Raw genomic sequence first — 15,377 nt, forward strand, 5'->3', positions numbered from 1 at the left:
CCAACCCTAATTTGATGACTCTGTTTTAAAGTTGAGTGTGGTAATAAAGTGCCAATTGCTCTCATTACCATCAGGTCTTGTCAATATCTAGACTTCTGTAAATAGGTTTAAATCCCAACCAATTGATAATGAAGCAGTAAATTTGACTATCAATCAATGAAAGACAAATCAGGCTCTCAATGTTTAAGATTCTAACGAACAAATATTTAAGTTATCAGAAATAATTAATTGAATATCATTGAAATAATATCTTTTAAGAACATTTGTACTTTCTAAAATTATCATAAACTTAAAATGTTGCTCTTGAAAACTAAAAGAAAGCAATCTATATCAATCAGAACATACATAAAATCCTCCTATGGAAGCCCCTTATCAAGAAAAATAAATGCAAATTGGTTGCCATTGATTAGAATGGTTGGCTACAGAGCTGTGTATTCAATTTGTTTCACATTAACAATTTGTATTTACATACAAGGTCGATTAGAACCTTGTGTGGTAAAATGCCGGCTACAATTTCTCACATGTTTTTCTCCTGTATGTATATTCATATATATTCCAATAACTCAGGTCATAAAACTTTTGGGATTACTTATGTTTGCAAATGTTGTATTTAATCATATTTTGTAATAAAATAAGAAGATTACACCAAGAGCATAACACAATAAATATCTATTCAGTAAATGCATGTTTACTGTAAGTACTTTTAATCAGTCTCTTTCATATATTTTTCTATTATGTACCAACAAAGTTATTGTTCATGTAACAGTAACAACCAACTTACTGTAGCTGTTTTTATAATCCAGACCTTATGTTTTTATATCAATAAATTGTATGTCTTTATCAATAAACAATATACAAAAGTCATAATGTCCCATATATATAACTCTTCATGGCTTTCAGAAAAATTCAATGTTTAACATAAAACTAACAAAACTGAAATGTCTTGCCTGCTTTATTGATAACTTAGTGAATGAATTTATGTGTAAAGTCTTTAAAATAAAGGGTTAATACAAGTATCATATAATCAATGATCCATGTAAATAAGGTCAAGGTCAAATAGGCAGTCAAAGGACACATCATTCCATACCTCAGATAACTTTTGCTTATTGTATCGTAGAAATAGGCATAACCATAAAAAAGTATACACTGTCCAATGAACCATGGAAATTAGATTAAGATCAGATAAACTGTACCAAACAAACCTGTACACCATACAATAATCCATTCACCATATATAGATAAACTTTTGCTTGTTGTATCTTAGAAATTGACCCAAAAAGTTGCAGATTGAACCAAGAAATAAGGTCAAGGTCAAGGTCAGCCAACATTAAATGGAGATCAGGAAGACAACAAAACAAAGTTATTCAAAATAGACTTTTTCTCTCTATTTTCTGTTCATTCAGTTTCTCTTTAGACAAATTCTGATGTAGCTTGTCACCAGAAAAGCTGAATTATTAATGCCTTTATAAGAAACCTTTACAAGCTTGTCAAGGGTTTATCCATAATCATTGTATTTTAAAGGTAATCCAGACAACTTGTGACAAGAACATCATGAAACTGTCATGAACTTTAAATCTGTAGAGGTCATCTTGATAAACATGCACTTTTACAAGCAAGAGGATAACCTGATATTTTAGGGAAATATATTAAGTAGAGGCTGTAATAAATTATACCACAGCTGCTGTTAAATAAATGAAATAAAAAGAACATTATGTACGGTTAGATCACATATTTATTTCACAAATGTAGAAGCAAGTTTACTTTGACATCTTTATATATTTTATTAATCAGGTAAGGACATTTTTTGAATTGTTAAACAAAATTAAATGTACATGCACCATTTCCGTTGACTGTTATAAAATTCTACTACATGGTAGCTCCTCCCTAATAATCAATTTCTAGTTTCCAAATTTTTCTTCAAATTAAAACTAGAGAAATTTCAGCTTATTCCAATCTCGTTATGGCATGTACTTGTTTGACTTTTTATTTTTATGTTTTTAAGAATTAAGTTTGATTCAAAATTCAAGCATGACAAAAGTTCTAAATTTAAAGTATTACACAATGTAGTATTTTTTTTTGTTGTAAAATGCTTGTTCTTTTTTTTTTTAAATCTGTTTCTCTGTAAAATTGGTTCTCTGTAAAATTGAAGGACTTCTTATCAATTTTTTTGCCTACTTATGTGGAAGAATTTCAACCAGATGTGTTGAATTTTATTAAGTTGAGCCCATTTCGGGGTTTTTATATAATTTCTTTAATGTTTGCCAGAGCTTGTAAACTAAGAAATACCACTGCACTTTATTAATCCTGTCCAAAGCCAGAAACCACTGTATTGTCCTTTGCTTTCACAGCTGAGCATAGCACATTTGTGGTATCCCCTTCTTTAACCACAGCCATTTCAGCAACAGTACTACTTTGGGGTGGGTGGCAGTGTTAAAAAATAAAATATACTCTTATAGAGTTACTATACAAAAAGAAGCTGTGGTACGATTTCCAATGAGACAACTCTCCAAGACCAAATGATGTACATATGCTGATTTTCTAGACCTAAAACAAACCTCAGATAACTGGAATTTTTTAACAATATGAAACAAGTAGGCTTTAATTCGGAAAACTTAAATTGGATCAATTCATCATGAAATGTGGTCTAAGACAAGCAAACTTCGTCAGCTTAAGATTTTACTGATTCTATACAACAAATAAAGTTGACAAACTAATTGTAGTAGAAGAAAAAAGTCCCATAATCACCAACTAACAATTGATCACTGCATCATTAAAATGTGGTCAAAGACAAGTGAACTCAACCAGCTGTAAAATTAACCTATTATACTGATTCTATAAAACATAACAAATTGACCTATACTACTTATAACTAGTAATTTATCTATAAACTATAAACATTTGGATTATTTAAACAGTTATGATCAGTTATGTTAACAAACCTAGTGAATTCATCAAGTAAGCCAGGATCTGGTGTGTAGAACTTTACACAGAAGTCAAGAGGACTGTCTGGCGAGGGGAGCTGCTTTAATAGACCCTTCTCGTGGTCTAACCAACACTGAAAAAGAAAAGAATAAAAATACTTAAGCAATTATTTTGAAAGAATATATATATATATATGCATTTTAAAGTATAAAGCCACAGATTTTATTTGTCTCACCAGTATGACCTTTTAAATTTTCAACAGCATGACAGTCAAAAATAGTTGCAGAGGGATTTATTTAACAGATAAATGTTGCAGCATTTGATTTTCAAAAAAGTCCAAAAAAATATGATTTTCAGGTTTACAATATAAACATAATTTTTGTCTAATAATACTAATTCATCCTTCAAAAATGCCGCCAAAATCAATAAATGATATAAAACAAAATCTATTTATAGTGACAATATTGCAGCATATAGGATTGACATAATTAAGTAAGTCAAAAAAGTGAGAAGCTATCTAATAACCTATAAAAAAGTAAGAAGCTATCTATAATCTAATAACCTATAAATTTGTGGAGAAAATCAATCTGACTCAAATCTATGACATACATTTATCTATATTAAGATCATATATCAACAATATTTTGCTGTACATATTCTTAAATACTTGTTTAGTCATATATGGTAACTAGATTACATGGATCAAAATATCGAACCTAGAATTTGTTCTTTTAATTTTTTATTTAGTTATTCGTAAACAACAAATTATAAATAGGTTTTTTTTTTTACTACTTAGAATTACAATATGCAAAATCAAAATGTTCATAACATTTAGTTTTTTTTTCTTTCTAAAAATTCTTTTGAAATATTCACATTTGGAGGCCTCTATCCACTAATCAAAGTGCTTGTAAGCACTGAAGGGTAAAGATTGATGTTGTAAGTTTAAGATAAAACATATAATTGTAATAAGAAATTATTGATTTGTGTAGAAGTTATCTTTCTTTGTTCATGGTTCAGTCTATTTTTATAACAAATTCATACACCATGAATTACTCATGCATTTTTCAGTAAAGAAAAGTTCTCTTGACAACTATGGTAGTCCAAATGCACTTGAATATCTAAGTATCATTAATAGAACACTTGACATTGACTGGAATGATCACTTCACTGCACTATTTTGTTTGAACTAGTAGTGATAAATCAGGGAAGTTTAGATACAAATTCAGTACCATAGGGTTTTCATTGCATTTCAAGCAAGCTTTACCCCAAAAATAATGAAATATTTATAAATGAAAATCCTGTCATAAAAAATATTGTATGAACATGTACAGAACTCAATTCTCAAAATTTATCTTCTTTTGAAAATTTACAGGAATAACCACAATAATGTCCTTAGTATTTTTCAGTCATATCTTTTTTTCAAAGGCACCTATTTTCTTGATTTTTTACAACAACTCTGCATACAATCTTACTGGAAATTTACATTTCAATGCAAAGTTTGTTGGCTTCCTTTACTCAAGAAATAAAAAAAGATACCCCACCAACAACTAAAAATCCACGATAGCTGGACCTAAATGGAATTAACATACATTATCTATCTTACATGTACGTATCAATCTTAATATGATCAGAAGCTTTTGTATTTTTTTCTGTTTTGCTTAGAAATACAATATATCAATTGTAAAGCCCTAAGTGCTGTCAACGTCAATGATTGAAACTGTTAGCAAGCAATAGCCAGGGTCTTTATATTCATTACAGATTTAATGGACAATAAAGATGTTCTAATGCTAACTTTTATATGGAGCTATTCCCTGTATTCAATTACTGAATGAGAGCTATTTTGCTTTAATAAAAAGCTGTATTGGTATATATAAATGTGAAATCACAGAATGCTGGTGAAACTTTACCTAATGCCAGTACTCTCTTTGTTCAAATTGGATATTTGAGCAATGATCTATCTATCACTCTTAGTAAAAGAAATATTGTAGATAAATATCTTTTAGAGTATGGCTATTGCTCATTACAAACTATTGATTGGATCATCTGGATATAACCTAATTTTGACAGGTCTTGCATTTGTAACATAAATACAAGAAATGTAGAGGCATTTTTTTTTTACAATATTAGTGACATCTGACAGACTATTAGTTTTTTGTCTAGGATAAATATTGATAGATAAAAAAAAATTAAAAAATTGAAGAGCTCAAAAAGTGGTTTTTGTCTTGATTATAAATGTTCAATATTCTATGAACTTATGAGATCAGACAGTTAGATATTCATTCTCTGAAGACACAAATCAATTGCTTTTACTGTATTTTAATAAAATTAGACGTAACTATATCTCGCTAATCTAAAATGAAAATACCAATCAAGAATTTTTGTCTGAACTTCTGGACAATCCTGCAAAAAGATTCTTCAAAATTTCATGTATCCGTGATTTTATTGTCTGCATTTAATCATAGTTGTATGTTTCATCAAATTTAATTTCCTTGGGTTAGCATAATAACAAAGAAATATGAAAGTCAACATAGACAACCTCTTATAGGTCTGATAGTTAGATATATCAGAGGCTGAATATAATCAATACCTGACTAGTATTTAATAAATAAATCAAGAGAGAGAGAATTCTGAAATGCAGGCCTCTACGAAAACTTTTTGATTCACTCGTCCTACAGAAATGGGACTAATGGTTATCAAAGCATAATTTTCCCAATGTAATGTAACTTGTTGGATATAATACTTATTATATTTTGAATATAAAATATAACAGGTCAATGTTTAAGCTGATTTGTTCAATTTCTCCCCTTTATTTTCAGTGGAGTGGCCATGGTAAGTTTAAGTTCAGGAATCCTTCTTCCCATTTGGCAAAAAACCTGTTCATGCCTATTCTTCAACAATCAGCTCTTCTTCCTTCCAGTTCAGGTCCAAGTTTTGGCATCAGAAGAAAATATCAATTCATTGACTATTTTGCCTTGAGTATCCTGCCATTTATTGCTTTCTTTTATGTGTAGTACTAATCCAATATGTTTTATTTTATGATAACACTTAATTATTCTTTTTCCGACTAGAATCATCTTAATATCTTACACTACAGCAAATTTGGAGAATAAAAATAATCAATATGCTACAATAGGTCATTACTAGTCGAAGCCCATAGCTCATGCTAAAAGTTTAAAATTAAAATGTAGGTCAAAGTGATCAAATTTTACATTTTTAATTAAATATTTCATTGAGCATTTACTTGCCAGCAATACTATTCTATGAATTGTAGTTTTTATTTAATTAAATCTTAAGAAAGATTAAGATTTTGTGTGAGACAAAAAAGATCTAAAACAAAAACTAAATCTTATTTTCTAAACTTTAATGTTGGCTAATTAGGTTCCCTAGATTTAAAGCTGCTGGGATTTCTTAATATTTTGTATTTTTCATAATATGAGAAATGATACCTACCCTAACACCATGTGTATCATCATACTGTAGATCGAAATAGTCAGATTCAACCAGTTGTAAATACCGTACCACAGCTTCCCATAATACATTTCCTAATCCCTTGATCTGTAAAACAAAAATAAAAATATTTTATTTGTGAAAAAATCCATCAATAAATCTAGTTTTCAATATGAAAAGAAATTTTGCCACCGCTTTTATGATCCAACACTGGTTAGAAATCCCTATAGACAAACTAGTGAGAGATGAGTTATCTAAGGTGTCACATTTCATCTTTCTTAGAAGATGCTTCAGCCCTAAGATTATATTGCAAAGTTATACACACCATTCAATAAACACAATACTTTACTAGAAGTTTACATCTCAATTCTATTTCCTATTCATAAGGGAGCTTCAATGAAAATTTACAGACATAATTTATCTCTTGTTGATACCAAAACACTAGTTCTGGACCAATGGTAAAACAGTTCAGGAGTTAAGGAGTTCAGGAACAATAAGGTCTTTGCTACACATTTGCAGTTACGTTGAAAAATTTTACTTAAAAATCTACATTTGAAGAGCTAGTAGACATGGAAAGCTATAAGATGTTTATAACTTTACAGGTATATCAATTCTTTTTCTTTATATTTACAGAGATGATCACACAGATGAAAAAGAAAAAGAAACTAGCTAAAGTATTAATTCCTCTTCTAGTATTCTTGGTGATAGTCAACACTATTTCTATAGTAAGGTACCAGTACAGAAAATATAACTTACTTTCCAAAACAATGTATCTTCATTAATGGGGTGTATATTCATTTGATATGAAAAATTCAGATTTCAATGTTTATTGTTTTTACTAACATTAAATAGTATATTCATATATGATTAATGGACAATTCAAAGGCTTTCATCTTACTTTGAAACTGAACTCAATTTGAATTAAAAAAATAAAAGAAGACAAAGGTACACATGGGTAAAAGACAAAGGTACAAATGGGTAAAAGGCCAGTAAACTAATGACACACAAACAACCTTTTATATGAAGACAGCAAACCAACAATCCTCACACCAGAAAAAAATTCTAACTTGACCTGTTACTTGTCATGATAAAACTATGTATCAATGATCAAATCAATATCTTCAAGCATGACGAAACCAGATGCTCCGCAGGGCGTAGCTTTATACGACCGCAGAGGTTGAACCCTGAACGGTTAGGGCAAGTATGGACACAACATTCAAGCTGGATTCAGCTCTAAATTTGGATTGTGATTAAATAGTTGACACAGCATAGGTTTCTGACACAGAATGAATGTGTTCTAATGAACTTAAAAATTTTGTTTCTCTTAGAGCAATTCACTATGCTGTTGAATATTAATCCTCTCAAAAAAATGTTTGAAGAAATTTTCTTTTTTATTTATGAAATTTCAAATGAGAAAAATTGAACCCAATTTTTTTAATCACATCCCCCTTTCCCTTATTCCAAAACTAATCTCAATTAAAATTTCTAATGGAGTTTGCAACAATAACTCCTCATTTAAATACATCATAAAATATTAAGATGTAAAAAAACTGCTTGTTATCACTGAATGGTAAAGATTATTTTAATTTATCAGTTGGTAGTAAAAAGTGAATATACATTGTATATTGTATATAACAAAGATTTAAGTTGGTTCTGGACAAAGAAAGATAACTCCAATTAAAAAAAAATCTTGCTTTTGCACAATATTTTGCAATTAGATATTTCTTGCTTACTATTCTGGACAAAGAAAGATAACTCTAATTAAAAAAAAATTTGATATTTCACAATATTGTGCAATTAGATATTTCTTGCCATTGCGCAATACTGTGCAATTGAAAAGACTTGCTATTGCACAATACTTAATATAATAATTTTAGATCCTGATTTGGACCAACTTGAAAACTGGGCCCATAATAAAAAATCTAAGTACATTTTTGGATTCAGCATATCAAAGAACTTCAAGATTTCAATTTTTGTTAAAATCAGACTAAGTTTAATTTTGGACCCTTTGGACTTTAGTGTAGACCAATTTGAAAACTGGACCAAAAATGAAGAATCTACATACACAGTTAGATTTGGTATATCAAAGAACCCCATTTATTCAATTTTTGATGAAATCAAACAAAGTTTAATTTTGGACCCCGATTTGGACCAACTTGAAAACTGGGCCAATAATCAAGAATCTAAGTACATTTTTAGATTCAGCATATCAAAGAACCTAACTGATTCATTTTTTGTCAAAATCAAACTAAGTTTAATTTTGGACCCTTTGGAACTTAATGTAGACCAATTTGAAAACGGGACCAAAAGTTAAGAATCTACATACACAGTCATGACAGTTAGATTCAGCATATCAAAGAACCCCAATTATTCAATTTTGATGAAATCAAACAAAAGTTTAATTTTGGACCCTTTGGGCCCCTTATTATGTTGGGACCAAAACTCCCAAAATCAAACCCAACCTTTCTTTTATGGTCATAAACCTTGTGTTTAAATTTCATAGATTTCTATTTACTTATACTAATGTTATGGTGCGAAAACCAAGAAAAATGCTTATTTGGGTCCCTTTTTGGCCCCTAATTCCTAAACTGTTGGGACCTACACTCCCAAAATCAATACCAACCTTCCTTTTGTAGTCATTAACATTGTGTTTAAATTTCATTGATTTCTATTTACTTAAACTAATGTTATTGTGCGAAAACCAAGAATAATGCTTATTTGGGCCCTTTTTTGGCCCCTAATTCCTAAACTGTTGAGACCAAAACTCCCAAAATCAATCCCAACCGTTCTTTTGTGGTCATAAACCTTGTGTCAAAATTTCATAGATTTCTATTAACTTAAACTAAAGTTATAGTGCGAAAACCAAGAAAATGCTTATTTGGGCCCTTTTTGGCCCCTAATTCCTAAAATGTTGGGACCAAAACTCCCAAAATCAATACCAACCTTCCTTTTGTGGTCATAAACCTTGTGTTAAAATTTCATAGATTTCCATTCACTTTTACTAAAGTTAGAGTGCGAAAACTAAAAGTATTCGGACGCCGGACGACGACGACGACGACGCCGCCGACGCCAACTTGATAGCAATATACGACGAAATTTTTTTCAAAATTTGCGGTCGTATAAAAAAAGTGTGAAAAAATGATTATTTGAGTGAATTTTCAAAGTCAAGGGACCTTAACTCTGTAACTTGTCATGATAAAACAATACTCCAAATATACCAGCTGCATGGACATACGGACAGAGTGCAACATAAAGTCTCCTTCGACTTCCTCAGTGGGGGACTAACAAAAATCACCAAGTAGAAAAGAAAAAGAGCCAAAACAAACAGCTGAAGACTTAAAAGCACAAGACAGAAAACCAAACATAGAAACTACAAACACAGCAAAAACTGAAAGGTATAACTCTGATCCTACCATAGTTTGCTCTTCACACTTAAATGCTGAGTGTTTGGTGGAGAAGCAGAAAATACACAATATGTAGTTGGTTTCAACAAAGCAGTTTTATATTGCCATGTAATAACCTTTTTTTTTATATATTAGGACATAATGATTTGACTAGGTCACAAAAACCTACAATGTAACTGTTACTACAGTCTGTATATATATTTTATACTTATTTTTATAAATAATATAAATATTTTCTTCTTTCAGTCTTTTCTCTGAAGTTGAATTTTACAAACAAAAGCAGAATTTGAATAATGAAATAGACCAGAAAATCACCAAGCATTCTGTCCAACACACCAGTGCTTCTACATCTTATGAATCAACAGTTCCTACAAACACTTCTGCTTACCCTTTTAGATTTTATATATATGAACTGCCAAGAAGTTTAAACAAAGACATTCTTGAATATTGTCATAATTATCTAGATAGAAACTGTTTTAATTTTTCCTTGTATGGAATGGGAAGAGAAATAGTATCAAACCGTTTTACAGATGGATCTATAAGTATATGTGGTACAAATCAATTTAATTTGGAACCAATTATTCACGAAAAACTTAAAAGAAATCCTTTAAGAACAAGAAATCCAGAGAAAGCTGACTTGTTTTATGTTCCTGCATATATAGGATTATTGTGCATTTGTCAGAATGATAAAGCATCAAAAATGGTACAGACATTGAAAGATTTTCTGACAAACAGTTCATATTTTTCAACTGGGAAGCTTCATTTTTCAACAGCTTCAAAAATAGAAAAAGAAATGGAAAGCAGTAATTGCCCGTATTTGTTTCAGTCTTTTACAAATAAAATTACATATATAACCATTGAAAAGCAAAAAATGTCATACGGACTTGATACTGTATGGCCATATTCAATTATGCATAAAAACTCAATAATAGTAGCACCATACCCATCATATGGCCATTTTCAACAATCAAAAGAAATAGATTTGTCCACAGTGCCAATTCATGATAGAGACGTGTTTATTCTACTCCCTGCTGGCGAACATCCATCAAGTCATCAAAGATTTAAAATTATGAACCAATTTGATATTAAAACAAAGTTACCATACAGCAGATTTAAAATGTGCCACATAAACCGTACAAACACCATGGTCCTGTTCTATACCAAAGAGTGTGATTATAGTATAAGTAAATCATTATTTACATGGATGCAGCATTCAGTATTTTGCCTACAGCCTCCTGGTGACTCCCCTTCAAGAAAATCCTTCTATGATTCTATCATCAGTGGATGCATTCCGGTCATTTTAACGGTGGATGGACACAATCCGTATGCATTTCAGGAGTTTTTAGATTACTCAACTTTTACTATATCAATTGAGATGGATAAAATTTTAGAAGAGGGTCACAATATTTACAATCTCTTACAAGATGTTTCAACTATTCAAATTCAGACAATGCATGAAAAAATTAGAAAGATAGCTAAATATATGCAGTATTCCATTCCTAGTCATAAAAGAGAAAGAGAGAATGATGCACTGCAGCTTATATTTCATAAGTTGGCAAATAAATTTAAGCTTCCTTATGACAAACAATTACAAGGCATAAATTAGCTACAATGTATGTGCTCAATATATTTTTTTCAAATTATTTACTGTTGAAACGTTATTCATTGGAAAGACTTTATATTTTTTATGAACACAATTATGATGCATTAAAACTGTTGAATAAAATTAAACCAAACTATTGAAAATGTTTTTTATGATTTTGTTTTTAATAATGAACATGTATTGGTTAGCATTTATGAAACATTTATAGTCCTACATCCGGTTGATATTATGAACATATATTTTTGCATTTCACAAGATGGGAAAAATGAAGAAATAAATGGGTATAAGAAGATGTGGTTTGAGTGCCTATGAGTAGTCACAATTTGTAAAAGTAAACCATTATAGGTAAAAGTACAGTGTTCAACTCAAAGCCTTGGCACAAACCGAACAGCAAGCTATAAAGGGCCCCAAAATAACTAGTGTAAAACCATTCAAATCTAGCTATTAGTCCCAGCTCAAGTTCATGCTTTTTTCTACAGACAATTTCAATAATGACATCTTTACACAGAGACAATTTCAATAATGACATCTTTACACTAAATTGCTTGGAAGTAATTAGCATTGTGTATAAGTTTCATAAGATGAGAGAAATGAAAAAAATCAGTATTTTTTCCATTTGTAAAGGGGCATAACTCTAGAACAGTAAAAATGATGCCACTAAAATTCAAACTTGATCTGTGTTTTGTGGTAATAAATTAAACATTGTGAATAAGTTTCATAACATTTGGTTGAGGCAAACTAAAGTTAGAGAATGGAAAACCAATTTTGGGATGTATGCACATACAGATCATGCCAAGAAATCCTCGCTAAAAATTCCAATCGACCTCCTACGGCAGTCATTAGTAGCTTAAGATTTGATTTCATTCAAGAAATTAATTTATGACCTTCATGTACATGTCGCTTAGAACACTGCCATATACCAAACGGTCAATATAAATCATCCATGTAATTTGCTCTATGAGGTGTTTGCAGAATTTCAACGAGGCAATTTCTTGGCATGGACAAGGATAAAACTTTATGCCTCCTCCCCTACCGCTAGGGCATAAAAATAAGTTAAACAGAAACCGCAATGACCTCATACAAAATAAGATCAAGCAAACATACTGGAAAACACTACACAGAAAAATAAGAATTGAGCAACACAGTCCCCACAGTTACAACAGGGTTAAAATCAAATGCTACAGAATAATCCCTATTCCTGGTAACAAGTACATCAGTAGTTTTACCCTTTACATCCTACAATCAAGATCATGTGGTAAAGACTAATCTATAATCAACTGCAGTCTTTAGACCGAAAAGGAATTTTATCTTGTCTTATCATGCAGAACTTCAGATCTTTTCTAATTAACAAAATACAAAGACTATACTAGTCATATGTTATATAATATGGTAAGAGATAAGTTATTAGGCTTCTTCTGATATATAAAAAAAATCTGCTTGTTTTTCTTCTCATGTGCAATTAATTACTTTGAACAAATCTTGTTCTGCTCCTGTTTTTCAAATTACTACTTTTTATATTACTCTACTTCAAACAAAACACTGATTTATAGCTAAATATTTGGTGAGTGTTGGCTGACTGGTATTTACTACCAGCAGACATCATGCTCTGGTCACATGACATACATCAAGTACTTTATAGTACACAATACATATACACTACATAACCAAGTGAACACTTGTATTGTCTAACATACATGTAAGGTATGCTACTTCTTAGCTTGAAAGTATTCTAAACTGATGTTCAATTTGATAATGAAATAAATAGACGCAAACAGAACAGTATACTTAATATCAATAGTCTATAGCAAGATTTTTTTTTAATGACCTATCAGAAAATTTCATAGATGCCAATGCTTAATAATTTTCTCAACTAAATATGCTTAAGTTGTGTCACAGATGTGTCAAAAATGGTCAGATTTGACAATAAAATTTACAACTTTTGTGATGAATGTTTTGTCAATAGAAATAATTTGTTTGGCCAAATAATCTGCATGGAAATGAGATATGCCATTTTACTTACAGAACTGCATACCAATTATTATTAACTTATCACTAGTGGTTCCCAATAAACTGACCTAATCACAAACTAATACATGAAAGCTTAGCAAAAGTTTCAAAGTCAATAGACCATAACTGAGGGGCAGGGCCAAATAATCTCCATGGTAATGAGATGAGCCAATATTAATACAACTGCATATCAAATATCTTTGACTACCATTAGTGGTTCACCATAAACTAGACCACCTAATCACAAACTAATATATTGTTGACGCTGCCGCCCCTAAGTGTCAAGCTAGACAAAAAAAAAAGTGCCATGTTTATCTGCAATTGAAAAAACCTTTGCAACAAGTATTTTGATGATTCAGTAGGTGGCCATCTGTAAAATTAAATGTCTGTCCTTACATAAATATGCCCTCTTTTTCTGGTTGTAATCTAGATTTGCCCCTCAATTAATGTCAATTTTTTTTTAACAAAGTTAAAAGACAATCACAGACTTTCATGTAACAGGAAAAGCTATGATCAAAGAAACCCTCTTGATTAGTTAACAAAGATGATCTGAAGTGAAAAATCAATGGCAAGCAGGGAATTTCCATGACAGAAGACTATAAGTGCTATTTACTTTTGACTTGGAGATTTTTAATATGAAAGACAACAGGAAACAGGCAAAGATAAAATTAGGATAAAAAGTCATCAATGTTTCAAAGTTTTTCCTAAAGAGTTACCTTTCCTTGAAAACAAAATAAAACAATTGCTAATACAACAAGTTACCATTGTTCTTGTAGGATTAGAAAGAATAATTAGTTTTGAATGGAGGAATAGCATGTGTATAAAAGCCACTCTTAGCACTACTGAATAGAGGAATAGCATGTGTATAAAAGACACTCTCAGCACTATCTGAATGGAGGAATAGCATGTGTATAAAAGCCACTCTCAGCACTATCTGAATGGAGGAATAGCATGTGTATAAAAGCAACTCTCAGCACTTCTGAATGGAGGAATAGCATGTGTATAAAAGCCACTCTCAGCACTATCAGCTACTGAATAGAGGAATAGCATGTGTATAAAAGACACTCTCAGCACTATCAGCTACTGAATGGAGGAATAAGCATGTGTATAAAAGCCACTTTCAGCACTACTGAATGGAGGAATAGCATGTGTATAAAAGCCACTTTCAGCACTACTGAATGGAGGAATAGCATATGTATAAAAGCCACTCTCAGCACTATCAGCTACTGAATGGAGGAATATAAAAGCCACTCTCAGCACTATCTGAATGGAGGAATAGCATGTGTATAAAAGCCACTTTCAGCACTACTGAATGGAGGAATAGCATGTGTATAAAAGCCACTTTCAGCACTACTGAATGGAGGAATAGCATATGTATAAAAGCCACTCTCAGCACTATCAGCTACTGAATGGAGGAATATAAAAGCCACTCTCAGCACTATCAGCTACTGAATGGAGGAATAGCATGTGTATAAAAGCCACTCTCAGCACTATCAGCTACTGAATGGAGGAATAGCATGTGTATAAAAGCCACTCTCAGCACTATCAGCTACTGAATGGAGGAATAGCATGTGTATAAAAGCCACTCTCAGCACTATCAGCTACTGAATAGAGGAATAGCATGTGTATAAAAGCCACTCTCAGCACTATCAGCTACTGAATGGAGGAATAGCATGTGTATAAAAGCCACTTTCAGCACTACTGAATGGAGGAATAGCATATGTATAAAAGCCACTCTCAGCACTATCAGCTACTGAATGGAGGAATATAAAAGCCACTCTCAGCACTATCAGCTACTGAATGGAGGAATAGCATGTGTATAAAAGCCACTCTCAGCACTATCAGCTACTGAATGGAGGAATAGCATGTGTATAAAAGCCACTCTCAGCACTATCAGCTACTGAATGGAGGAATAGCATGTGTATAAAAGCCACTCTCAGCACTATCAGCTACTGAATAGAGGAATAGCATGTGTATAAAAGCCACTCTCAGCA

General features: G+C 31.3%; 2 protein-coding genes across 5 annotated transcripts in view; one reads left to right on the top strand and one right to left on the bottom strand.

Moving 5' to 3' along the window:
• Positions 1–15,377, bottom strand: part of LOC139514624 (FERM, ARHGEF and pleckstrin domain-containing protein 2-like) — a 96,002-nt gene that overhangs the window by 59,501 nt on the left and 21,124 nt on the right. For all 4 annotated transcript variants that reach the window (XM_071304070.1, XM_071304069.1, XM_071304068.1 and 1 more), the window contains exons 3-4: positions 6,373–6,477; positions 2,940–3,055 (exon numbers count right to left, since the gene is read on the bottom strand). In XM_071304070.1, the coding sequence (XP_071160171.1) occupies positions 2,940–3,055; positions 6,373–6,477 (221 nt within the window). The remainder of the gene's footprint in view (positions 1–2,939; positions 3,056–6,372; positions 6,478–15,377) is intronic.
• LOC139514637 (uncharacterized) lies at positions 1,675–11,512 on the top strand. Its single transcript, XM_071304088.1, has 3 exons — positions 1,675–1,791; positions 7,003–7,099; positions 10,020–11,512. Exons 2-3 carry the CDS (start codon positions 7,005–7,007, stop codon positions 11,377–11,379), a joined length of 1,455 nt encoding a protein of 484 aa, XP_071160189.1. The 5' UTR covers positions 1,675–1,791; positions 7,003–7,004; the 3' UTR covers positions 11,380–11,512.

The sequence above is a fragment of the Mytilus edulis genome, chromosome 3, assembly GCF_963676685.1.
Source record: "Mytilus edulis chromosome 3, xbMytEdul2.2, whole genome shotgun sequence".
NCBI classification, from domain to species: Eukaryota; Metazoa; Mollusca; class Bivalvia; order Mytilida; family Mytilidae; genus Mytilus; species Mytilus edulis.

Coding starts and splice junctions, on each gene's coding strand:
- LOC139514637 (XM_071304088.1), top strand. CDS start 7,005: ATGATCACACAGATGAAAAAGAAAAAGAAACTAGCTAAAGTATTAATT. Junction 7,100..10,019: donor AACACTATTTCTATAGTAAG/GTACCAGTACAG, acceptor TTCTTCTTTCAG/TCTTTTCTCTGAAGTTGAAT.